General features: G+C 42.7%; 1 protein-coding gene across 1 annotated transcript in view; it reads right to left on the reverse strand.

Moving 5' to 3' along the window:
• The window catches only part of USP31 (ubiquitin specific peptidase 31), a 70,216-nt gene extending 54,658 nt beyond the window's left edge, over window positions 1–15,558 (reverse strand). Inside the window, exon 1 of the mRNA XM_061208615.1 lies at window positions 14,797–15,558. Within this exon, the coding sequence (XP_061064598.1) occupies window positions 14,797–15,420 (624 nt within the window). The 5' untranslated portion in view covers window positions 15,421–15,558. The remainder of the gene's footprint in view (window positions 1–14,796) is intronic.
• Window positions 15,559–27,146: the final 11,588 nt, after the last annotated feature.

The following is a 27,146-nucleotide window of genomic DNA, read 5'->3' on the forward strand; positions in this document are numbered from 1 at the left end:
CATTTACAACTGAGGCTGGTCTGCAAGCTGTCCTTCCTTGCTTGTGGCATCTTCAGTTCAGATGGACCAATACATTGTGCACCTCCAACAAAACAATGCTGAATAAGACAGACTCACTGCCCTCGAGGGCCTCGCAGTGGAGTGGAGGAGACAGACATGAACAGGTTTAGGAAACAGAATCCTTTCGCCTCGGAGAGGAAATTTTTCTACACTTTTGACAGTCATACGACATGGGGATTATCTGATCCTTGGAAGAATGTACGAATAAATCCATCCAATTCTGTAATCTTTTGGGGAAACAGGCAGTTCTTTTAATAACTCTTTCAATTTTCTTCCTCACTTATCAGTCAACCAGGTTTTCTTACTGTAACATTATGATTAATTTATGGTTTGTTTAAAGTTATGAATTTTATCAGTGACAGGCAGACATTCAGCAAAGATGGTTATCTGTCCCAAACTAATGTAGATATTTAACACTAAAATTCACATAGGATTGGTTTTTGAAACCTGACAAAATGATTCTAAAATTTGTCTGGAGAACTTTAAAAGAACAACAAGATAGCTCATCTCTTACCCAACGTACTGAGTACTTTTCTGCACTGGTTTTAATCATGCCTAATATTGCAGAAGAAAAATAAATGTTTCACAGTGGGGGGGAAAAAAGAATAGCATGAAAAGAACAGGAAACAACAATGCCATGTGGTACCAATAAAAGTACTGATGAAACAGAACACAAAATTCAGAAATAGAACATAAAATTCTAAATATGGAGAAGACTTTTACAAATAAGCAGGGTGATAACAAGGCTGGGGTAACAATACCAGTTAACACTCACTTAGCACTGATGGTATGCCAGGCCCTTAGCCAAGTTTTTCTCTTCTTTTTAAAACCATCAAATAAGGTAGATATAGTCTTATCCCCATTTTACAAATGAGGAAACTAAGCCCAGAGAATTAAGTGCCCAAGGACCCATAGCTAATAAGTGCTGCAGCTAGGATTGGAACACAGGCTGTCTGGCTCCCCAGTCCAGGTTCTCAACCACTCAATGTACTATACAAGATGGGAAATCTCAAACCTTAAAATAAATCCCCACTTTACACTTGCACTATACTAAACCAAACTCCAAACTATTGGAAAGAGAAATATTTTTTAGAACATAAAAGAAAAAACTAACAAAAAATAAAAGAGAAAAATTATCCTATATGAAAGCCTAACTTTTCAGCTATACGTAACAAAAAAAATATGGGAAAGGTACAGGTTCAAAAACATTAAAACCTTCTGTAATACATAAAAGTTAACAAAACTAAAAGAGCAAGAGACTGAGAGAAGTATCTATATCAAATGTATCAAGGCTTAATGAAGGTGTTACCTTACATCTACACTCTATAAAGAGCTATTATAAAGTTTTTTAAAAAAAGAAAAGAACCCTCAAAATCCCAAGAGACACCATGACCAAGTAGGATTTATTTCTGGAATGAAAAGGAGTTCAACATATGAAAATCAATCAATGTAATATGCCACATTAATAGAATGAAAGAAAACTACCACACGATCATCTCAATTAATTCAGAAAAAGCGCGTGACAAAATTCATCATTCTTTCATGATAAAGACACTCAACAAACTAGGAAAAGAAGAAAACTTCCTCAATATGATAAAGGCCATATCTGAAAAGCCCACAGCTAACATCATACTCAATGGTGAAACACTGAAAGCTTTTCCCCTAAGATGAAGAAACAAGACAAGGATGCCCATTTTCACCACTTCTATTCAACAGAGTATTGGAATTTCTAGCCAGAACTAGGCAAGAAAGGGGAAGGGTGGGGGGAATAAATTAAGAGTTTGGGATTAGCAAATACAAACTACTATATATAAAATAGATAAACAACAAGGTCCTTCTGTATAGCACAGAGAATTATATTCAGTATCTTTTAATAAACTATAATGGAAAAGAATATATATATATGAATATATATAACTGAATCACTTTGCTGTACACCAGAAACTAACACAACATTGTTACTGACTATGCTTTATCTAAAAAAAAAAAAAAGTATCCTAACTGGAAAGGAAGATGTAAAATTATCTCTGTTTGCAGATAATATGATCTTATATGTAGAAAACTCAGAGGACTCACCAAAAAAAAAAAAAACTGTTAGAGCTAATAGATGAATTCAGCAAAGTGCAGGATACAATATCAACACACAAAAACCAGTTCCATTTCTATACACTAGCAATGAACAATCCAAAAAGGAAATTAAGAAAACAGTTCCATGTATAACAACACCAAAAAGAATAAAATACTTAGGAATAATCATTTAACAAAGGAGGTGAAAAACCTGTACATTGAAAACTACAAAACTTAAGTGAAGGAAATTAAAGACAACATAAATATTAAAAAAGATATTCCATGTTCATGGACTGGAAGACAATATTGTTACAATGACAATTCTACCCAAAACAATCTACAGATTTCAGTGCAATCCCTATAAAAATCCCATTTTCTGCAGAAAGGAAAGCCTATTCTGAAATTCATATAGAATCTCCAGGGACTCCAAAGACAAAACAATCTTGAAAAAGAAGAACAAATTTGAAGGACTCAAACTTCTGATTTCAAAACTTACTACACAGCTACAGTAATCAAAACAGTGTGGTGCAGAAACAAAGACAGGCATATAGATCAATGGAATAGAATAAAGAGCCCAGAAATAAACCCTCATATATACAGTCAACTGATTTTTGACAGGGGCACCAAAACCATTCAACAAAGAAAGAACAGTAGTCTTTTCAACAACAGTGCTGAGAAAACTAAATATCCACATGCAAAAGAATGAAGTTGTAACCTTACCTTACACCATATATCAATACAAAAGTTAACTCAAAATGGATTAAAGACCTATATATAAGAGCTAAAACTATAAAATTTTTAGTAAAAAACAAAGACGGAAAACATCATGACATTAAATTTGGCAATGATTTCTTGGATATGTTACCAAAAGCACAGACAACAGAAGAAGAAAAATAGACAAATCGGACTTCACAGGTATCAAGAGAGTGAAACAACCACCCACGGAATGGGAGAAAATACTTGCTAATCATATATCTGATAAAGGATTAATATCCAGAATATATAAAGAACTTCTACAACTCAGCGTCAACAACAACAAAAAAATCCAATTCAAAAATGAGGAAAGTATTTGGTTAGACATTTCTCCAAAGAAGATATACAAATAGGCAATAAGCACTTGAAAAGATAGTCCAAGTCATCAGTTAAGTCATTAATGACTAATGATCATTAGTCATTAGAGAAATGCAAATCAAAACCACAATGAGATAACACATCACACACGCTAGGATGGCTATTATTTGAAAACAAAAATGGAAAATAACAAGTGCTGGCAAGGATGTGGAGAAATTGGAACCCTCATGCATTGCTGGTGGGAATGTACAATGGTGCAGCCACTGTGGAAAAGTTTGACAGTTTCTCAAAAAGTTAAACACAGAATTACTACATGACCCAAAAGAATTAAAAACAGGGACACACATAGATACTTGAATGCCTATGTTCATAGCATCATTATTCACAATAGCCAAAAAGCAGAAACAACCCAGTTGTCCATCAACAGATGAATGGATAAACAAAATGTAGTACATAAGTATAAAGGAATATTATTCCGCCATAAAAAGAAATGAAATTCTGCAACATACTACAACACAGATGAATACTGAAAACATTATTCTAAATGACATAAACCAGACACAAAAGGATGTTGTGTATTGTACTGTGTAATTCTACTTATATGGGATACCTAGAATAGGCAAATTCATAGAGACAGAAAGTAGAACACAGGTTACCAGGGACTAGACGCGAGTGATTGCTTAATGCATACAGAGTTCCTGTTTGGGACAATGAAAAAGTTCTGGAAATGGACAGTGGTTGATGGTTGCACAACAGTGAATGTACTTAAAAGTAACTAAAAGGGTAAATTTTATGTTATGTGTATTTTACCACAACAAAAAATTGGAAAAAATGACAATAGACAAATGAGAAAAGAATGAATATAAACTGACAATAACAAATTTAAATTATAAAAATCCAACTCATTCCAAAAATGGTTTGTGAGCATCCAACATGCACCATTCATTGGGCTGGGTGAAGTTTATGATCAAACTAGCAGCATTGTAATTTCTGTAATAAGAAGTCAAAAAGATGTCCATAAGCTTCTGATGCTCTGAGAACATGTTTGGAAATTTATCCTAAATAAATAACATGACAAAACAAAAAGCTATACACATGATTCATGTTCATTATAATAAAAAAGAGTATGGGGGAAATTGCCCAATAAAAGAGGACTGGATGATTAAATTATCACTTAGCAATATGATACCATATGTATCATTAAACATTAAACAGTATTATGAGTACTATTTAGAAACATGGAAAAATGTTTTATAAGTTGCATGAAAAAAAATTATAATACAAAATGGCCTGGCCAGGATAATAGCAACTATGTTAAATATATATGTATGTGGACAAGTACAAAAATGTAAACTGATGGCACTTCAAGGCAATGTGTTCAGTACAGTGAGAGCATAAATGTTATCATCACACTGCCCTGAGTTCAAGTTGAAGCTCTGCCCATGCAAATGTGTAAAGAACCAAACTAGATCAAATCAAAATAACAGATTTAGTGCTAGTTTATGTTGCTGGTTTGAAAGATACTTTTAAAAACTCAGAAGGGGAGTTTAATGACAAATAAAAATCTCTAGCCGAAACTCTAGCCTACACTACTGAATATTTTCCTCCATGAGTTACCATGGGACCTCAATTACAACATGCCTAAAGTGGAATTTAGCACCTCTGAAAAGTTTTATGCTGCCTCAGTTTCCCAAATGTAACCAAGCTCAAAGAGGCTAAGATATATTCTGTTCTCCCTGAACCCCCCAGTTCTGCCCCTGCCCTCTCTCATCATCACCTCCCCATCCTCAATGTACCTGGCCTCTGAGTGATCATTCTTTGAAAAATAATAAAAGAAAAAGACAATGATACCACAAGCCTGTCTGAAATTCCTTGGTGGCTGCCCTCACAAGATGCTATTCTCTGACATGGCACAAAGAACAAAGGCAGAGATCTAACCTTGCCCAAAGCATCACTCAGTGACCTCCTCCCCAACCCATCCACCACCCTACCCTTCTGCTCCAACCACACCAGACCTTGAAATTTTCTGAATAAGCCAAGTTGTTTGAGGTTCTAAGCCTTTGCACTTGATGGGTTTTCTGCCCTGGAAAGGCCTTTCCCACCTCTCCCCTTATCCACCTAGAGGATTCCGACCAAATCCTTCCAGACACAGCCAAGGTATCATCTCTCCAGTCCCCCCCAACCCTCCCTTCCCTCCCTTGGGTCTACACGGCACTTCTATACATACCTCTGTCACAGCACTCATCCTATCCTTCTGCAATTGTTTCTTAACCCCTGACTTCCCTTCTAGACCCTGCATTCCTTAAGGGCACGGACCATCTCACTCATCCTGGCACAGCTCAGTGCCTCCCAACACAGGACCAGCACAAAAATGTGCTCGATAAATCTGTAGACTTAACGAATCATGACTACAATATATCAACCTGAATTTGATTCTTAATGGGTATATAGCATTCTTTTTAAATTTATTTATCTATTTATTTATTTTATTTTTGGCTGCGTTGGGTCTTCGTTGCTGTGAGCGGGCCTTCTCTAGTTGCAGCGAGGGGGCTACTCTTCGTTGCGGTGCGCGGGCTTCTCATTGCAGTGGCTTCTCTTGTTGCGGAGCACGGGCTCTAGGCGCGCGGGCTTCAGTAGTTGTGGCTCGCGGGCTCTAGAGCGCAGGCTCAGTAGTTGTGGCGCACGGGCTTAGTTGCTCCACAGCATGTGGGATCTTCCCAGACCAGGGCTCGAACCCATGTCCCCTGCATTGGCAGGCAGATTCTTAACCACTGCACCACCAGGGAAGCCACTCTTACTGGGTATAAACTGACGTTTCTGCAGCTCTACACTGTACTCAGGGCTAAGAGCAGGAAGTCAACCTAAATGAGCCAGGTTTCCTGACTCTGCTTTCCTGGTTTTCCGCCTATCTCTCTGCCCCTTTAACAAGTCCAACAAGTCCCTCCCTCCTCCTATCCTCTTATTTTTAGTTTCCCCCAAGGGCTTGGCCTTGGGCTTCTGACTACACACTCAATGCTCCTGGCTTCAATTATCACCTCTATGCAGCTGAATCCAAGTCTACACAGCTAGTTCTAAATCACACCATATTTCCAACTATTAAGACTCTCAGGCTTCCCTGGTGGTGCAGTGGTTGAGAATCTGCCTGCCAATGCAGGGGACACGGGTTCGAGCCCTGGTCTGGGAAGATCCCACATGCCGCGGAGCAACTGGGCCCGAGAGCCACAATTACTGAGCCTGCGCGTCTGGAGCCTGTGCTCCGCAACAAGAGAGGCCGCGATAATGAGAGGCCCGTGCACTGCGATGAAGAGTGGCCCCCGCTTGCCACAACTAGAGAAAGCCCTTGCACAGAAACGAAGACCCAACACAGCCATAAATAAATAAAATAAAAAAAAAAAAAAAAAAAAAAGACTCTCCTTAGATATCCTATGACCCCCATCCCCACATGTTCAAATTATATTCATGATCTTCTCTGCCCTTAGTGCCCTTTTTGGACTGCTCCATCTCTGTCAGATATCCCCTTATTTTCTCCATCACTCAGTTCTGAAACCTCGGTGTTTCCTTTACCTCTCCATCTCTTGGAGTCTCTTTAATGATGTCACGATGTCCTCCAAAATGTCTCTTGGATTCACCCTTTCCTTCCCATTTTCCTCATGTCACACCTGTGATTGCCCTTTCCACGCACTTACTTTCTCCTCCATCTGATTCGTTTTTGCTCACCATCAGAACCATTTTTCTAAAACATCTTTTTTCATCAAATCAGAGTCTGCACAGCTCAAGAAGCCTCAACTGAATCACTACTGATTGCAGCCTCAAGGCTAAATTGTTGTGACAGACTTTCAAGGGCACCCATAATCTGTCCCCTCTCATCTCCTCAGCCATCTACATTTATTTGCCCTTCTCTCCAAATCAGTGGTTCTCAACCAGGGGCAATTTTGCCCCCCAGGGGACATGTGGCAACATCTGGAGACAGTTTTGATTATCATGACTGGGGTGGGTGCAGGGGAGTACTACCAGCACCTAATGGGCAGAGGACAGGGACCCTGCTCAATATCCTAATATACCATGACAGCCCCCCACAGCAAAGACGCATCTAGCCAATAATGCCAGGTATGTCAACAGTGCCAAGGCTGAAAAAAACTTCTGCAAATCAATTCCACACAGCAGACAGCCCAGTGGCCTCTCTGACCCTAGACAATGTGCCATGGCTGTGTCTTTGCTCAGAATATTTCCCCAAAAATATGGAATGGCATCTCTCTTTCCCTTAACTATCCAAGCCTTAGTTATCTTCAAATCCCATTCCAAGCAATATGTCACAGTTTTAAATACCACCTATAGACCAAGGAGTCCCATATCTTTATCTCTAGCCAGTCCCAATCTTCTGAACTCCAGATTCCCTTATCCAGCTGCCAACCAGATATCTCCTGAGTGTCCTATTTAATACATGTGAAACTGAACTCCCCATCCCCCAGAACTGCTGCTCCTCAAGTAAGTGCACAGCACCAGTAATCGCTCTCTTGCTCAAAACAAACACCAGGGCGTTATTCTGGCTGCTCCCCTCTGCCTCAGTGCCTTCCCCAGAATCAATCCTTTAGCCAGTCCTGTCGAGTCTACCTCCAGATATATATCAAATCTATCCGCTTCTCCATACCATCCACCACCTTCGCAAAACCTCCGAACTGGCCTCCCTGCTTCCAGTCTATAGTCACTATTCAGACTCAGAATGGTCACTTCACATTTCAAGGAGATCATGCCAGAACTCTGCTTAAAACCTGCAACAGCTCCCCACTGCTCTCAGAATCAAATCTAAACCCCTAATCTTGGTCTACAAGGGGGTCCTACAGGACCCGCCTCTGCCTACCTGACCTCCTTTTCCAGCCTCATCTATCCCACGCCCCTCCTAGCTCTCTAAGCCATGAAAAAGGCCTGTCAGACTTTCAAATGGACCCCCAGCCCTGCCCCCTGCAGAGCCTTTTGAATACATTTTATCACTCCTGCCTGGCCACACCCATCATTCTCTCTCATACACCTTATCTTTTCCTTCTTAGCTCTAATAATTTTAAATTTCACATTTACCAGTGTGTGTTTGTTAACATCTGCCTCCCCTGTAACAATAAAAGTTCCAAGAAGGAATGGATCACGGGACCTGGCACCATTTTTTTACATTACCATACCATTTGGTTTACCCCCATATACCCAATGACTAGCACAGCACATGGCATGGAGTTAGGAGCTCCATAAATTCATAAATTTGTAGAAGCTTAACTGCCAACAATGAATGAATGAATCTTCTACTTACACTTCAGCTCACAACGATTTCACCCTTCTCTGAACTCCCACTGAACCTTCCCAGTCAATACAATTTTTTAAAAATTTCCCTATAAAACTGGTAAGTTCTCTGAGGGCAAGAACTTTGTCCTATAATCGTCATACTTAATCCTCTATTCCCAACCCCCTCCCCTAAACTAGTCCCTTTATACACAATAATTGCTCAGTAAATGTGGTTTAAGTCAGCAAACATGAGAGTCCATAACTGTCCTGTGTATTTTTATTCCCCAACTAGTCCTCTTCAATGCTTTTCTTGCACTTTCTCATGAGTCCCCTTTACCACCTGATAAGAAGCTGCACACATCAGGTGGACATGTCTGGAAAGAGAGACATACACGTTTAAGAAGAGTGGAGAATAGGCATACCTAGAGGAACAAAACTGACCTACGTGAAAGAAAATAAGTTTGAAAACTGAAGAATAGGGCAGTCACTTGAAAGAGGAAGCACATGTCAGCGGCGAGGCCCTAGCATGCAGCATGGAAGGGTCAGAGTATTGTCCTACACAGGCTTTTGCTGGGCAGTCTGGTGAGGTGCATCAACAGTGTAAATGCACGTTCCCTCTGACTCAGCAACGCCACAGCTAAGACCCACTCCTTAGAAAAGGAGACTTGATATATGTTGAAGGATTGGCTATAATGGTTAAAAATTTTATACAACCAAAACACCCATCAGTGGGCTTCTATACAACTGTTAAAAAGAATGAGGTGGACTTGGATGTATTAACAAAAAACAATGAAAGCTATGGCTACCCGTGATATATTCTCAAGTCCAGTATAGGGGCATAAGGGAAAGCAAGTTACAGAACTCTATGGAGAGTATAAGCCCATCAACGTAAAAGATGTGTTTATGTATGCATTTAAATGGTCTGAAAGGATAATTTTTTAAGGAAGTCTTCCAAAAGTGCCTAAGTCTCAGGAGCAATAGCACATATATAAAGCTAGCTGCAGCTGACCTTATTTTCACTACGATTTAGTACCGCAAACTTAGAGGAAAAAAATGCTACATGTTTCAGCACATCCACCGTCGTTGTTTATGTTTTATGTTCAGACCTGTCGCTTCTGTGGTTGTGCTGATAAGACGACCTCAGAACCAGGGCTCAGTGTGTGCATCGGCATCTCGGGGGATGGTCAGAACACTGGTTCTGCTCCCTCAGCCTCTAGCCAGCAGGTGAACCTCAGTTTCCTCATCCAGAAAGGCTGAGGACCACTCACATCTCACCCAAGTCTCCTTCCAAGTCTAAAATTTGATGATTCTCTCACCGCCCTTCTCCTTCAAAGATGTGGAACTTCACTAAAACAGAAGTGACAGCATTTGACAGACAAGAGAACAGACCAGGAGGAGACATACTTTCTATCTAATACCATCACAAATCTGAATGTGACCGACACAATTTCATTTTTTTTTCCTATTTTTCAAATTAATTTGAGGGACACCCTAAAATCAGATCACTTCTTGGGAACCACTGTGAAATGTCAACGTACTAAACAGCTTCATACAAACGAGGAAAACTTTTATCATAGGTCTGCAGCATACAATCAGAGGTCCCCAGCATGAGTCCATGACAAAGTCAGGTGTGAAACTGAGCCAGTGGAAGCCCCTGATTGCTAGCTTGTCTGCCACTACTCATTTACACACATATACTCCCTTTGTAACGCAAGAACTCTAATAAATAAGCACCACCAGGCACCAAAGTTCAAGGAAAAAAATGTGGGAGAGAAAATTTGATTCATCAATTACTTTTTGTTTTCCTGCAAATTTGAAAGGAGTCCCCACATTTCTTTTATCAGTAGATCACTCTGTTCTAGTTGTTCTTTGGAAGCACAGTTTGAAAACTGCTGCTATAAAACCTATCTTTGTTACTTGAAAGATGACCTTCCGTCTTTCACTTACTGCAAAAGGGCACTGAGTACCAGAAATCCGAAAGCATCTGTACGAACCTGCAGCACCCAAGCTAGCATCCTATTAAAGTTAGGACAATAAGCTTATTTCCTCTTAAAACAGCATACTGAGCATTCAGGTTTCAAAATGATTTACTTACTGTCATAGTTTTACTAAGACAGTGGTCCAAGGATCCTGCCAGTAAAGTCCAACCTTTACTCTAGTGCTGCAGCAAACCCAGAGAAGAAAAAGTAACAAGATAACCATTAAAGGCTGGGAAAGTAAGGAAAACTTGCACTAAGGAAGTTCAAAACATTCCTCCAACAGTTTCTTAACCTCAGCACTACTGACGTTTGGGGCTGGATAATCCTTTTTGAGGGATACTGTCCTGCATGTTGTATGACACTTAGCCCCAAACCTGGAGTCTCCCCACTAGTTGCCAGTAGCACCCCACCCCAGTTGTGACACCCAAGTATGTGTCTCCAGACATCACCAAATGTCCCCAGAAGTGAGGGGGTAGGCGAGGCAAAAGTGCCCTGGTTGACAACTACTCTAACAGCAGGAGAAAAATGACTGCACAAAAAGAGAAAAAGATATAAGCGGCAGCTAGAGACGTTTCTTAAAGCTTACCAAGATTGGACCAGTCAACTTCTTTCATTCTGGAAAATGAAAATCCAACCATAACAACCATCTAGCTCATCCAAAACCAAAAATCCATTTACCTGGCAAGCTCCTAAAGCTGAAATCAATGTAGTTAGAATCCTAATTGAAAATCTTACAAACAAAATTGTTAGTAACTTAAAGAAGTTTTAGGACGCTAAAAGTACATGCAAAGACATACTAAGTGCTTTTCGGGACCTCAAGGCAAATCATCTCAAGATGGCAAATTGGTTTTATCTCCTCTGCCAACTGGTAGTGGCTGCCCGGAGCCCAGAATTCAACAGGATTCTGAGGCTGAATGTGAGCTCAAGAGAAGAGTATCTGCCTCAAATATCAATGTGTGCCACCAACAGGTGAGGGGGGCGTGGTGACTGGTGTGCCAGCATCCTCTTGCTTGGTGCTTCAACTTCCTTTGTGCTTCACAGGCAGGTGCAGTGTCTTCCCCACGTGAGAGTGCCTGGCACGTGGTAGGCGAAGCACTTTGGTGGGCTGCCTACAAGGCAATCCCCTCCTTTACTCATCTTTTCTGTGAAGGCAGGAAAACCCAAATACCACACCTTTCTGCCTCCATGGCAGCCAGGGTGGTCAAGCGACATGATTATAGTTAATGAGATATCAGCAGAAGCCTGTTGAGGGGGCTTCTGGAAGAACTTTTATTTCCCTAATGACTTCCTGCCTTGACTGGGTAGAAAACCCTGAGGTGACAAACATTAAGGACAAAAGGCCACTGATAGCTAAGGACAACAGAACGGAAACACAGAAATGGTCTGGGTCCTAGTTGGGCCCATAAAGCCACTGCACCACCTTAGAACCACCTACCTCCAGACTTCTTACAGGTGAGCTAATTCAACATCTTTATTGCTTAAGGCACCATCATTAGGGCTTCTTCTTTCTGGTGCTGAACACATTCCTAACTGACTGAATAAACCTTCAACAGAGGGAGGTGAACGAATGAATGCAACGTGAAATCTACTAACGGTTCAGAAGATTACATTTTTTAAAAACAAGGCCTCAGGGTAGGGGTGGTGGTGTGATGAACTGGGAGATTGGGATTGACACATATACACTAATATGTATAAAATGGATAACTAATAAGAACCTGCTGTACAAAAAAATAAATAAAATAAAATTCAGAAAAAAAAAACAAGGCCTCTAAGAATCTGTTCAACTTTGCCAAAGCATGCTTTTCCAGAATTACTGACCCAATTCTATTACAGTTTTTTAATGGATATAAAAGTAAACACAATCTCTTAAAAAGCAATGGAAATGTTCACATACAAAAATGCTGTAGAAATTGATTTTCACATTTTGGAAAAGAATGGAAAACCAAACTTAAAACACTAGGCTGTGACCTTGAAAAGTCTGCAACTGCTGTGGCTACCTGCAGGCACGTATAGGCAAAAAGAAAAAGACCGATAGTAGCTGGTTGGCTGCCATTCCCTCCTACTTTCTTATTTTGAGATCTCTGACATGAATCTCTGTTTTTCCAGTCCCTATCCCAGTCAAGTATTTCCATTCAAATTTCCAAGATCAAACAACAACCATTTTTTTCTTTTTGAGAAAAACAGGGTAGAACATAAATAAATATAAATAACATGTAAGTAAAATGTATTAAAAGGGGAGGAGTAGACCTTGGCAGTGTTGTCCTTCAGCAAGACAGTAGGTCCTCAACCAAGCTGATTCCCGTAGATAGCTGACCAATTTATATTTTAATCAAATCATTTACTCATACTTAAATAAGTGTATGTTAGAAAGAAACTTCATAGCACCAATGGAATGCCAGTACTATTTGCCATAAATAGAAGACAGGGCTTCCCTGGTGGCACAGTGGTTAAGAATCTGCCTGCCAATGCAAAGGGTTCGAGCCCTGGTCCGGGAAGATCCCACATGCTGCGGGGCAACTAAGCCCATGCGCCACAACTACTGAGCCTGCGCTCTAGAACCCGCGAGCCATAACTACTGAGCCTGCGTGCCACAACTACTGAAGCCCGTGCAACTAGAGCCTGTGCTCCACAACAAGAGAAGCCCGCGCACCGCAACGAAGAGTAGCCCCCGCTCGCCGCAACTAGAGAAAGCCCGCACGCAGCAACGAAGACCCAACGCAGCCAAAAATAAATAAATAAATTTATTTAAAAAAAGAAGACAAATGTAAAGACAAATCCAATGAAGACATAACCTTATTAAACTCTAGCTACTGTTGCCTATTCAGATCTCTAAACTTGACGCTTACTCTCTATTAAAAAAAAAAAAAAAGGTGGGGGAGTGAGCAAGAGGTGTTAAAGACAAGCTAACCACCAAGCTGAGACTTTCTCTTGGGCACGATCAGGACAGAGAGAGAACAGAAAAGGAATTAACTTTCTTATTGTGTGACTTCATTCTATTTAGTTCTATTTATATCCATTTCCCACCCAGAAGTATCCCTTATACAATCCCAAATCATCTTCCCCTTTTGCTTAGAGTAAGAGCCCATTTCCTTAGTACTACAGCCTAAATGATCCTACACCACCTGGCCCCAGCCCACCACTCACACTCCGCTCTCAGCTCTCACGTACTCACAAAAAGGACCCAAGGCCACAGCTAGCCCACTGCCTGTTTCTGTACGGCCTGTGAGCTAAGAACGATTTGGAGAGATGAATACTTGTAATCAGTTTGACAACAGGGAACATTAATTTTGAACTCCAATTAAGTTAAACGTTGTACTCTCCAAAAAAAGAGTCCCATGCTTCTCATTAGTAGACCTGTATTACAAAATACTGTACTCAATTATTGTAACATTTTTATTTTAGGCAATAAAAAATGTGTAGAAATGTGTCTTCTCCTGTTATATAAGTATCTACATAATATCCTCGGGTTTGCCTCTTGACCAGCAAAGCCTAAAACATTTGCTATGCAGCCCTTTACAGAAAGAGTTTGCCCATCCCGGAGCTACGTTGCGGGTCAAGTACACCAGGCTCTTTCCCGTCTCCAGGTGTCCACACTTTGCTTACACCTGGGAACCGCTTTCCCCTGAGCTCCTCAAGGCTGGCCCTCCCCGTGGTTACTCAAGTCTCAGAATATCACCTCCTCCGAGAAGTCACCCTAACCCATGCAACGTACCCTGCCAGCACATCGGTCATATCACCAGGTTTTACTTCCTTCAAACCACTGTCTGGTACTACCTCTTTAACTTGTTAAAGTTTTTAATACTAAAAATAATAATGGCAGCAAATACTCATAGCACTGCACACAATGGAAGCATTTTTCATACCAGGTTGAACCCTATAAAAGTGCCAATCTGCAACTCAGAACGATCAACAGTGAGTAACTTCATTGGGCTCAACTCAACATATCAACTTGTTAGCAGCTCACAACCACCTATGAGGTAGGTACCAAATGAGGAAATTGTGGCACAGAGAGGTAGAGTAACCTGCCCGAGGTCACACCGCTAGTAAGTGGCAGAACAAGGATTTGAACCCAAGCTCAACACTCCCACCCGAAGAATGTAAGTTCCAGGACGGCAGACGGTCTTGCCCATTGTCCCATCCCTCCCCTGTGCCCATCAAAGGGCCCGCCACGTAGCAAGCCCTTACAAATGCGCGATGCATGAATGAGTGAATGACTGTCCCTCGCAATCAGCGCCATCTGCCCGGACTCGCGGCCCGCTCCTCTTTCCTGAGGCAACCAGAGCATCAGTCCTCCGGCCGCGACGGAAGCGGGGAAGGAAGCTCTGGGCAGGCGGGTGCCCCAGGGGCTCACCTTGAAGTCGCGGCTGTGCTGCGGGGTGTACTCCAGGGTCCAGAGGGCCCGCACCAGGTGCGCCAGCTGCTCGGTGACCTCACCCTGGCCCTGCGCGCCGCGCCCCGCGGGCTGCTCGGGGTCAGGCGAGGGCTCGGGCCGCCCCGCCCGGTACTGGCCGAGCGCCAGGTACTCGGCGAAGAGCTCGGTGTTGCTGAGGCACTGAAGCGTGGCGTTCATGAAGCACGTGTTGCCGTGGTTCCGGAGCCCCGCCACCCCGGGCACCGGCTCCGCGGCGCAGGCGGGCGGCACGGGCGAGGCGGGCGGCGGCGGGCACGGCGGCGGCGTGGGCGCGGCCGTGGGCCCGGGCGGGAAGCAGCTGCGGAGGCCGCCGCGGTCCGGGGCGGCGCCCTCGGAGCTAAGGTGCGAGAGCGTGGACAGCGTCTTGAGGACGCGGCTCATGAAGCTACCCACCGAGCGCGCCGACGAGGGCGAGGAGGGCGCGGCCGGCCCGGGGCCCCCAGCGCCGCCGCCGCCGCCGCCCGCGCGGCCGCTCCGGAACAGCCGCTTGCTGAAGGAGCGCTTCTCCTTCCCGCCCGCTGCCGCCGCCGGCGGCCCGGGCCCGGGCGCCGTTACCTTGGACATGGCGGTGGCCGCCGACGCTCATCACCGCGTCCGCCCGCCCGGCCCGCGTCCCCGCCACGGCCGCCGCCGCATCCCGCCGCGCCGCGCCTCACCGGGACTGGGGGCTCGACGCCCCACACACCTCAGAGCGCCGCGGAGCTAGCAAGCGAGCCGCGGCGGGCGGGGCGGGCGGGAGCGCGCGAGATCCGCCCAGCTGGGCCGCTCACGTGACTCGCCTCCCAGCGCCCCCGCCCCGCGCTGAAGCCGCCTCGGCCGCCATTTTGACTCCGGGAACGGAGCCGCCTCCCCAGCCAGACGCGATGACTGGCGGCTCCGGGCGCGGTACTGCTCTGTGAAGTCCGAGGGAGGCCATGTCTAGTGTGGGCAAGGTCCAGGCGCCGCGGGGTAGCTCTGGGCTAGCGCTGGGCTAGTACTGGGCTAGTGCTGGGCTAGCGCTGGGTGGTGGACGCCTCGGGGTGGGACTCCGTCTTGACTGATCTGATGGTGGAGGCCTTGGGAAAGTGCAGGAATCAGGACGCCCCCTTACCATACTCTGGAAGAGGTGATGGACATGGCCCTGACCGATCCTGGGTAAGCCAGCCCCGCCAGGCTCCCGAGGGACCCCGACGGTCGGCTTGCCCACTCGAACGCCATCGCAGAGCCTGGCACGTTTCGGCCAGGCTTGTCTTCCAGGCGGCAATTTGGGGTCGCGGTGAAACTATATTATCAGAATACCTTCCTTTTCAGACCCCCCCTGAGCTCTACCATCATTCATTCATTCATTCAACATTTACTGTTAGTGCCAAGCACGGTCCTAGACGCTGGGAGTACGACGAAGTGTGAAACTAACAGGGTTTCTGCGTGCTCTCTTGTTAGTGGATGCTGATAATAGCTGCCGTTACAAGCATTGTGCTAAGCATGCAACCTCTCCTTCAGTCTTCCATTCAATTCCTTTGAGATTGGTAGACTCTTACCCATTTCAAACCCAAGTATGTTTCAAAGCCCCTAGACTTGCCTTCTAAACAAAAGGTCACAGACCCACAAATATCAGGTGGTCCTATCAGCGAATGAAGAATTCTGGTGTTTCAATCATACTATTATTACTTTAAGTGACTTGACTTAGTGTTGCGGAGAATATAAGGAATGGCAGGGACTCTGGCAAATTGCAAATCAACATCCTTCTAAAGGGGGTGGCTGCCACTCAGCTCCAGCCAATTGTTCCCATGCAGAAATGAGGGCTCAGATCATCTGATTCTTTAAGAGAAGGTGGAAATCCTATTTTTAAATGTTGGTTCAATTAAAAAAGAAAAAAATAGTGCAAAAAACCCAAAAAAAGTACATCTTTGTGCTGCCAAATCCACTGGTTTATGACCTCCTCTCTGTAGATTCTCTTCTTTGCTAACCCTTCGCCTGAGTCCTGCTTACTGCAGAATGGAGAAATCAGGGAAAGGAGAGCCTTTCCTCTTTTCAAAACATAAATCCCACCTTACACCGTATTTCAAAGTAAATGGCTTTTGCCTCTGACCTCCCACCCCGTAGTAAGCAGGACCCTTATGCTGACACCCAGTGGATTCTTTGCACTAGTCCCCAAATCACCTTGCAGACGTGTTTAAATTTTTTCAAATATGAAATTGTGGCGGAGGAAGGGACAAAAAAAGGAAGAGCTTTTGGTGAAATTTCAAGCAGTATGACAACATTTTATCACAATATTCAGCCATTATGCTGAAAGTTCGTTTGCTTGCTTGCTTGCTTGTTTCTAGTATATGGGAAGGGTCTTGGGGCTGTGGTCTCTCTCTGTAGATTTCAATCTAACTAGGGAGTTAGCCCCCAAGCTGTGCTTCCCTATGCTGCCTTTATTTATTTATTTATTTATTTTAGCACTTCTCCATTTTGGACTCATGTCCATAGCACCAATCGCACTTGCTCAAAATCCGCAAAAGACTGTCAGCTCTTAAGGCAGAGACTAGCTCTCTTTTGCTGACCATAGATGCCCAGCACTGACCATGGTTCTAATAAATGTTCGGTTGAATGAATAAACTGTTTTAGAAGGAAACTGAGCATAGCAACAGCTTTTCATCCCTCACGTCTTATGCCCTGAGCCTATCTCCAATTTCAGCCTCAGCTATAAACTGTGTAAGTCATTGCCGTGTGACAGCCACCCACCACACCCCCCACACCCCCGCCACTTCAAAAGCCTGCTGTTTCTTTGCTTTTCTGCTTGAGGGTTCTCCCTAACGCCAGGGAACTCACTAGGTAGAGTGGAATTAATAAGCCCCCTCCCCGAAGCAGGGGCAACCTTCAACCAGTGGGAAATATCAGCTGGTGGAAAAACGTCCCAGCCTCCCATCCTTTGGATGGACAGCTGTGGGGTGCATCCAACAGAGTTCCTCACAGAGTCTCCAGCAAGATTGAGCCCCAGTTGCCCTCCATAGTAACCAGTTCAATAATGCACCCTTTTCTGGATTTCTTTACTTCCCTGTCTCACTCTTCCTACTCCCTCAGTCCTGCTTCCGGGATCACCTCCCAAACAGACTATCTGCACCCAGGTCTTTGTCTCAGGCTCTGATCTAAGGGGAACCCAAACTGAGACATTGAGTCACTTTAATTAGAACTGGGGAATTCAAACCCAAGACCGATCTGGAATTGGTTGAGATGAGGTTTTCTTTTAGCTGCTGCAAACAATCCTTGGCCTTCTCCACCAATGCACTGTCCACGTGACTGTCCTGACAGCTGCTTTCCAGAACATCATTCCTTCTTTACATGCATGCCTGGCAGGCAGTAGGTACTAACAAGAGTTCTTTTTTTTTAATTTATATAACTGAGAGTGGTCAAAGACCAGTGGAAATTTACCACCCTGCTCCTCTTCTTTATACTGGAGCCTTAGGCAAAATATGACCACATTGCCTGGGCCCTCCTTTCCATTTTCCTTGCTTGTCCGAGCCAGCCACTCAGAATCCCGTGGCTACCATGTGCTTTGAAGAAATTAGGGCACCTTAGCACCTCCTTAGCACCACCACACAGGGGGGGCAAGCTATGGTTCACCACACCCCTTTGAACATTGCCCCCTCCCCTAGCCCAGTACCACCTAGTTGTCACTCCCACCTTTTCCCACCAGCATGTAGCTGAAATCCAAAATGTAGTTGCTATAGTTCAGCAGTAATTGGAGGCTGGTTTCCTTGGTCACCAGAGTCCAGTAAAATACGGTTCTCTCTGATGTTACTCACGTGGGAGTGTCCTCCAATCACTGCTTCTAGGCCAGCATTATGGAATGTCTTGTTCTTCCCCCACACCCTCAGGCAATTTGATCCAGACCCATGGGCCTTTGCTCAAGATGTGTCCTCTATCCCAAACACCTTTCCCTGGGCCTCTTCATTTACCCAAGCGCTCCCCATCCTTAGCGTCTTACCTTAGGTGTCACCTGCTCCAGGAGGTGTCCCTTCTGCAGGCTCTCTTGCCACCTCTCAGTCATGACACTAATTTTACCATATTGAAAGTCAGCTTACAATCTGTCACTTGCCCTAAGGTATAGACTTCAACCCAACAGAGGCTCCTCTTACCCATTATTGGATAATTAGTAAGGTAGCCATTGTATAGCATATTGATTATTTGGCAGCAGTATATCTAAACAACATCTGGACTCCTTAATGAGACATATGAACCCCCTTCCAAATCTGGCCCTTTTTACCATTCCACTCCAGGCTTATTGGTCCCCATAGGGGCCCAAAGCCATCCTATCCCAACTTGACCAGAACAGGCTTGGAAAAGAATTCCTAGTTGGAGCACTCAGATGGTCATTCTTTAAGACCCACCCCAAACAACATTCTATAGTAAATCTTCCACTCTCTATACCCACCCCTTACCCCCAAACTAGGGAAACACAAATTAGAAACAACAGTGCAGTGAGTAGTATCGTGATCTAAATTTGGTCCATCCCTGCAACTGTCTCCTTAAGCTGACACCTTGGGCCAAAGGGTATGCAAATTTCATATTTTGACACCTATTGTGTCAAGCTCACCTCCAGAAAGGTTTTATCCTGTCAACAATGAATGGGGTGTGCACATTACCCAAACCCTAGACAGTACTGAGTTTTTCAGTCTTTTTCACATTGGCAAATTCAATAAAAAAAAGATGGCGTATTAATGTACTTTTATCTGTAGGAGTGAAGTTGAACAACATGTTCTGGTCTTCTACCATCCAACATCTAAACAGACTTCCTTTTTGAAGAGGATACCAAATTAGGCAGGACAATTCAAACTCCATTATGAAAACTGAGCAGGGGATTGGGAGAAAGTATTTGCCTTCCCACCCCTGGAAGCTAGAGCCCAGGAAGATCACCTAAGAAAGACCAGTCAGATGCTCCCACCTGGACCTTGGCTCTGGATGTATAGATACAAGCTTAGTTGGAGATAATTAGTGAATCTAGTGGCTCTATATTCAGCAGAAGGTCCAGTGGTGGCGGTGCCAGTGATGGTGGCAGTGAGTGTCCAGCTGGCTGCTCTAGTGGCAAGTTCTTACTGGTGTCTGCCTACCTGCGTTTCTGTCCAAGCCTGTTTCTCCAGCTCTGTTTATTCTGCGAGCTAACCTAATAGGCTTCCTATACATTTCTTTATTGCTGAAACTAACCAGTGTCAGTTTCCGTTGTTTGCAATCAAGAAAATGACTAGTAATGCCTTTTAGTTAGCAATTTGTATTTTTGCTGCTGTGATTTACCTGTACACATCATTTGCCTATTTTTTCTTTGGTGTGTTCCTTTTATAAATATTGATCAATAAAAGTACTTTGTATACAAGTTATTCCTTGGTCTACGCAATTTCATTTGGTTATTTGCCTTTCACCATATTTGCAGTATTTTTATATCAAATAGAGAATTTAAATTATTTTCTATAGTCAGATTGATCAATTTTTTCTATAAAGATTTCTTTTTTTTTTTTTTTTTTTTTTTTAACATGCTTAGGAACTCCAAGATCATAAGAATACTTATCTGGGCTTCCCTCGTGGCACAGTGGTTAAGAATCTGCCTGCCAATTCAGGGGACACGGGTTCGAGCCCTGGTCCGGGAAGATCCCACATACCGTGGAGCAACTAAGCCTGTGAGCCACAACTACTGAGCCCACGGGCCACAACTACTGAAGCCTGTGCACCTAGAGCCTGTGCTCTGCAACAAGAGTAGCCACCACAATGAGAAGCCCGTGCACCGCAGCAAAGAGTAGCCCCCGCTCACCACAACTAGAGAAAGCCCACGCGCAGCAACGAAGACCCAACTCAGCCAAAAAATAAATAAGTATATTTATATATATATAAAAAAAAAGAATACTCATCTGTGTTTTCATTTAGTGCTGTTATGGTTTCTATTTTTTTTCTTTTTCTTACTGTTAATGTTGGTTCCATCTGGAATTTATTTTTGTGAAGGAAATGAGGTAAGGATCTTGCCTTTTTCCCCACTCACATGGTTAGCCAATTGTCCCAGCACCTTTTTTTTTTCTAATCTAACCTTTTTCCACTGCTTCAAAATACCACTTTTTATCACATATTAAACTCCACATACATTTAGGGTTTTTAAAAATTCTCACTGATGTGTCTTTATATTCCATGATAATATAGATATAGAATATATTGAAATGTTTGGTAGGGCAATACCTCCTAGTATTTTATTGGCTGTTCACTTATTCTCTCAGATGAATATAATTATTGGGGGGATTATTTATATAGATTACTTTAAGAAAAATTGACATCATCATAATATTTATCTTCTTACATGAGAATAAAGTATATCTTTTAAAAATTAGACAAGGGCTCTCCATGTCCCTCAGAGTACTACAGTTTCCTTCCATAGGTTTGTGTAACATTAATAAGTTTGTTACTGTTTTTTGCTATTATGAATGGGATATTTTTGTGCCATTATATTTTCTGTTGTTTATCTCTAGGACAAAATTATTTTTGTAACCAACCACCTTGATGTACTTTAGTTGTTTCTCATAATTTTCAGTTAATTCTCTTGGGTTTTTCAGGAATTAGTATCAATGCATGAAATAGTAACCTGGCCTCTTCCTTTAAAATATTTGTACCTCATTTTTTCCTTTCTCTTGTCTAATTACCCTTCTAGAACTCTGTTAAGTAATAGCAATGAGAGTGGGAAAGCCTGCATTGTTCCTGACATTATGCTTCACCATTAAGCACGGTGCTTACTTTTGGTTTGAGATATATATTATTTAATGCATTAAAGTAGTATCCATTTATTTCTACTTCAGAAAGTGTTATTATCAGAAATGGATCTTGAATCTTATCAAATGCCTCTGGGCACCAACAGAAATGAGCATATGCTTTTATATCCTTTGACCTGTATACCCATCACAAGTTCTTGGTAGCAAACAATATAAACTACTTTCAGCTAACTTAAACAGAAAGGGAGTTTATTGGAAGGATGGATATCAAACAGTTCACAGAACTGTCAGAAGAGCTTCAGAATCAGACTTGGGAAACCAAGGAAGACAGTACATAGTCAGGACCCTGCACCAGAAAATGCTGCCTTAAACATCTGACATGTCATTGTTGGCACCACTGGTGAAGCTAGACACAATGCTGCCACCAAAGCTGGCACCACCATTGAACACTGGCAGCCATACTTCTGGACCCTTGGTTCTGCTATACCAGATGTGAATAATCTTGAATAATTTCTGGTTGTCTTGAACTTTTGCTATCATACCTTCAAAGTTCTAAGCCCAAAGTGAAAGCATCCATTTGGTTGGGCTAAATCCTAGATCTGATTACTAGCTGCTGGGAATTAGGAAGAGGACCACATAGTGGGAGAAAGAGCTGCCTCCCATTCATCTTGAGATGCCCTCCAAAAGGAAGACTACTCAAAGCTGGGCAGCCAAAAATGACAAATGTCCACTGCAGCCTACTCATGTGATGTGTCTTGTTGATAGCGTTAAATGTATTGCTTTATCTACTTGCTACCATTTCACATAGAATTTTAAATCTATTTTTATAAGAAAACCAGTTTGCAGTCTGTGTGTGTGTGCACGCTATCCTCGTCAGATTTCAGCTTTACCAGATTTTTAAAAGCAAGGGCCACCCCAGGAGACATAAGGGACATTATGCTTTTTAAAAGCGTCCCTATGTTCCTCAGGCTCTGGAACAATTTAAATAATGTGTTTTCAAAGGTTGTAAGAATTCTCACATTTACTCTCTGGATCTGGTAGGGCAGGGAGTTCTTTGAAATAGTTTGTAATTTCCATCCATTAATATTGGTCTGTCTAGATGAATGGATAAAGAAAATATGGTACATATATATAGTGGGGTACTATTCAGCCACTAAAAAGAACGAAATAATGCCATTTGCAGCAAGGTGGGTACAACTAGAGATTATCATACTAAGTGAAGTAAGTCAGAAAGAGAAAGACAAGTACCATATGATATCACTTACATGTGGAATCTAAAATATGATGCAAATGAACCTATCTATGAAACAGAAACAGAATCACGGACATAGAGAACAGACTTGTGGTTGCCAAGGGGGAGGGGGTTGGGGGAGGGATGGAGTGGGAGGTTGGGATTAGCAGATGTAAGGTTTATATACAGGATGGATAAACAACAAGGTCCTGCTGTATAGCACAGGGAACTATTTTCCATGTCCTATGCTAAACCATAATGGTAAAGAATATTTTAAAAAAGAATATATATATATATATATATATATATATATATATATATATGACTGAATGACTTTGCTGTACAGCGGTAATTAACACAACATAGTAAATCAAATATACTTCAATAAAAATTTTTTTAATATTGGTCTGTCTAAACTTTCTTCTGTTGAATTAATTTCAGTCATGTTATTTTGCTAGAAAATCACACATGTTTTCCAATTTGCTAGCACAGTCTTACAAGGATTATCTTAAGATTCTATTTCCTTTTTTTGGCTCAGAACCATGGAAGTGAGTTAAATATATTCTTCCATTTGTGACTCTCTTATCATTAGGAAGATATAATGATATCTTCGGCAAGATATGGCAACAGCCTCCCCTCTCCCCCAGTCCTTTCTTCTTTGCAAGGACATTCACTAAGCTCCAGGATTGTGGCCGACACTGTTGGTGCCCCACCCAGACGCATGGGATCATTTACCCTTTCTGTGTGCCAGCCCTCCAGCTGTGTGCTTTGCTTTGAATGGCTGCACCTGTGACTCTCTTCTGACAGCTGTCTTTGGGCTACTGGCACTGCCTCATCTGCACACGCAGAGAGTGGAAGTGCTGGGGGCTTGTGCCTCCTGGGGTGGCCCTTGGCCAGCGACAGTTGTGTGCGAGACTATGGAAGCCGGCTTCTCCGCCTTCATCATCACAAATTTTGAGGCATAACTTACAGTCAAGAGCTCCCTGCAGGATTAGGGTGAAAGTTCCCTTTCCAAGACCCTGCTCCAAATTCCATCTTTGCTTGACAGCTTCCTTTTCCATTATCTGCTCCCCTCACCCCTTATGAGTTTCTTGTAAGAGCTCTTCCTTAAAAACCACTTACACATGAGTTCTCATCTTGGGGTCTGGTTCTGGGGAATTGGACTAAAGCAAAGATGATTTAACCTAGTCCCTGCCCTCAAAGACTGACATACCATCCAATGAATTACACTGTAACACCTGGACATTGCCATAGAAATACAAATGAAATCCTGTGACAGTACAGAGAGGAAGTTAATAACTCAATTGGGAGGAGATAGTGAACACTGCATTTGGAAAGTGTTAGTCAATCTGGGTTTTTAAGGATGAATAGGAGTTGACCGGATAGGAAATATAGTATGGAGATGAGGTGTTATAGGCAGAGATAAAATGGCCAAAAACTTACAATTACAAATAACATGTGGTTCCTATGTTTTAGGAATTCAAAATGTAGTGAGTGAAGTTGGGAAGCCGAATGGCTCTCAGAGAAATTATAATGCAAGGGTTAAATAAGGGCTAGAATAAACAAGATGCTGTTCTTGCTTCACAGAGTGAAGCTGGGTTTGGAAGAAAGAAAATAAGTTTTCTAGGCAAAGAAAGGAATAAAGGAAATTTAAGAAGAGAAAATCACATGTGTAATGACACAGGACATGAAAAGGCTTCATATGTCAAGGAAGCGCAAGTTCAGGGTAGCTATATAGACTCATACATACATTATAAGCAAAGTATGTTCCTGTCATTCATTTCCTTTTGAAAGGAAAAGTCTCAGTGTGGTGCTAGTATGTTTTGTAAACCTCTCCACCACTTGCTAATCTCTTTCTTTCTCTCCTTTTTTAAACAAGTTCAGAGCCTTCAGCAGGCAGCAGTAATGGTGTAGTTTGTAGCTCTTATTCCACATGCTCTTTGAGGACCTTGCTACTCCCCATCAAGCCCATCAAGAGTAGAATCTATAACCCCTCCCTTTTGAAACTTGGTGAGCTTCTGTGACTGCCTTGACTAATAGAATTCAGCAAAAGTGAAACTATGTGACTTCTGAGGCCATATCATAAAAGGTATATACCTTCCATTTGTCTCTCTCTCAGAATGTTCACACTGGGAACCCAGCCACCATGCTGTGAGGAAGCCCAAGCCACACTGAGAGGGTCACATGGAAAGGGATCAAGCCTGAAGCTCTGGGCCCTGGGCCCTGACTGAGCTCCAGTTGACAACCAGCACCAACTTGCCAGCCATGCAAGTGAGTAGTCTTGGAAGAGGGTCCCCCAGCCTTCAGTCAATCCACCCCAATGATGCCCATGGAGCAAGGACAAGACTTCCCTGACAAGCCCTGCCCAGACTGCAGATTCACAGGCAAAATAAATTGTTGTGTAGTTTTAACCCATTAAGTTGTGGGGTAATTTGTTATGATTGGATAACTGAACAAGTATCTAGATAGATTTTAATTACATTGTTTTGTTTTCCTCTATTCATTTTTACATTGACCCTCTATTTATAGCAACACTGATTTTCTACTTGCTGCAATGATAGGAGGTTTTATTTTTAAATACATTTACCCCTTGAGTGTGGGCTAGACTTCATGACTTGCTTCCAAAGAACAAAGTGTGGAAAGGGGGAAGTAGTAAATTTGTGATGGAGCAGACACTACCTAAACCAAGTGATGATGAAGGCTGACATCACTTAAAGATAAGTCATGTTGATATCAAGTGATATCACTAACACTAACACTTTGTGTTAGTCAGGGTTCTACAGAGAAACAGATCCAGTAGGTAGGATGTGTGTGTGTGTGTGTGTGTGAGAGAGAAAGAGAGAGAATAAAAGAATAAAAAAGATATAAATCTACAAAAGAGAGATTAAGAAAGGAGAATACAGTCAATGAAAGATTGTGTAAATCAAAGTTCTATCAGAACAGAAGCCGCTCTGTGTGTTTTGATTAGGAAGGGGAAATGTAGGGCTTAGCCCACCAATGTAAAGCTGGGGAATGCAGGGCAGGCAAGCCACTGTCACCAGTCTCACCCTGCAGCACCAAAGCGAATGAATCTCAGGAGCAACCTGGCAGCTCTGTGCATGCCAAGGGCAGGGCCAGGTATAGGGTGAGACTAGTGAAGCAGTCACCTTCGATACAGACTTTAAGAGGATACCAAAACACACATGTGCTAGGGGGTCTCCAGAGAAACAGAACTAACAGAGTAGATATGTATATATGTATTATAGGACTTGCCTCACATGGTTGTGAAGGCTGAGAAGTCCTGCAATCTGCTGTCTGTGAGCCAGAGAACCAGGAAGGCTGGTGGTATAATTCATTCTGACTCCGAAGACCTGAGAATGGGGCCAATGGTGTAACTCCCAGTCTGAGTCTGAAGGCCCAAGAACCAGGGTGATGATGTCCAAGGGCAGGAGAAGATGAATGGCCCAGCTCAAGCAAAAAAATCAAATTTACCCTTCCTCTGCCTTTTTGTTCTATTCAGGTCCTCAGTGGAGTGGGTGATGCCCAGCTGCACTTGTGAGGGTGGATCTTCTGTACTCAGTCTACTCATTCAAATGTTAATCTCCTCCAGAAACACCCTCACAGACACACCTAAAAATCATGTTTTACCAGCTATCTGGGCATCTCTTAGCCCAGTCAAGTTGACACTTAAAATTAACCATCACAACTCACTTATCAAAATAAAGAATATTTTAATACAATATTTTTTAAAAAGCAAACAATGCAAAAAAAAATCCATGGTGAAAAAAAATGTCAGAATTTTAAAACAGAATTTTTTAATTAAAAAAAATTTAATTTAAAAATTTTAAACAGAAAACAGTCTGATCGTGCATTTGCACGACCCTACCCTGCTCACCTCACCCTAATCCCAGCCATGCTCAGTAGCTCTGGGAGAACCTATGGTCTTCCCAGCTAACGGTAGAATTAAAAGGAGTGATTTATAGTCCTTGACTGGAAGATACTGAGAACTTCAAGTCTACTGTCTGCTCACCCATCTGCCCACAATAGCTGCCAGAGAATAACAATTTCTCTTTTATCTTCTGAATTCTTTGTGGGTACCTCTCATTAGCAAACACTAAGAAAGAGATTCTTGGAAATGTACTTCTAGGCTTCTTCCCTGTGACACAGAGGGAACTATAAAAGAGAGGTAATGCTGTCAAGTTAATTACAGGTAATCCAACAGAGAGATGTCAAGACTGTTTCAAAAGCTGGAAATTAAGTAAAGATATTACCAGAACTGAGAAATATGAATATCAAATAGTCGCAGAGAGGAAGAAAACAACAAGCAAACTAAGTTGTTGAATCTCTAAAAGCTCAGTGTTATGGGTTGAGTTGTA

This window comes from Eubalaena glacialis, chromosome 13 (assembly GCF_028564815.1).
Source record: "Eubalaena glacialis isolate mEubGla1 chromosome 13, mEubGla1.1.hap2.+ XY, whole genome shotgun sequence".
Lineage (NCBI taxonomy): Eukaryota > Metazoa > Chordata > Mammalia > Artiodactyla > Balaenidae > Eubalaena > Eubalaena glacialis.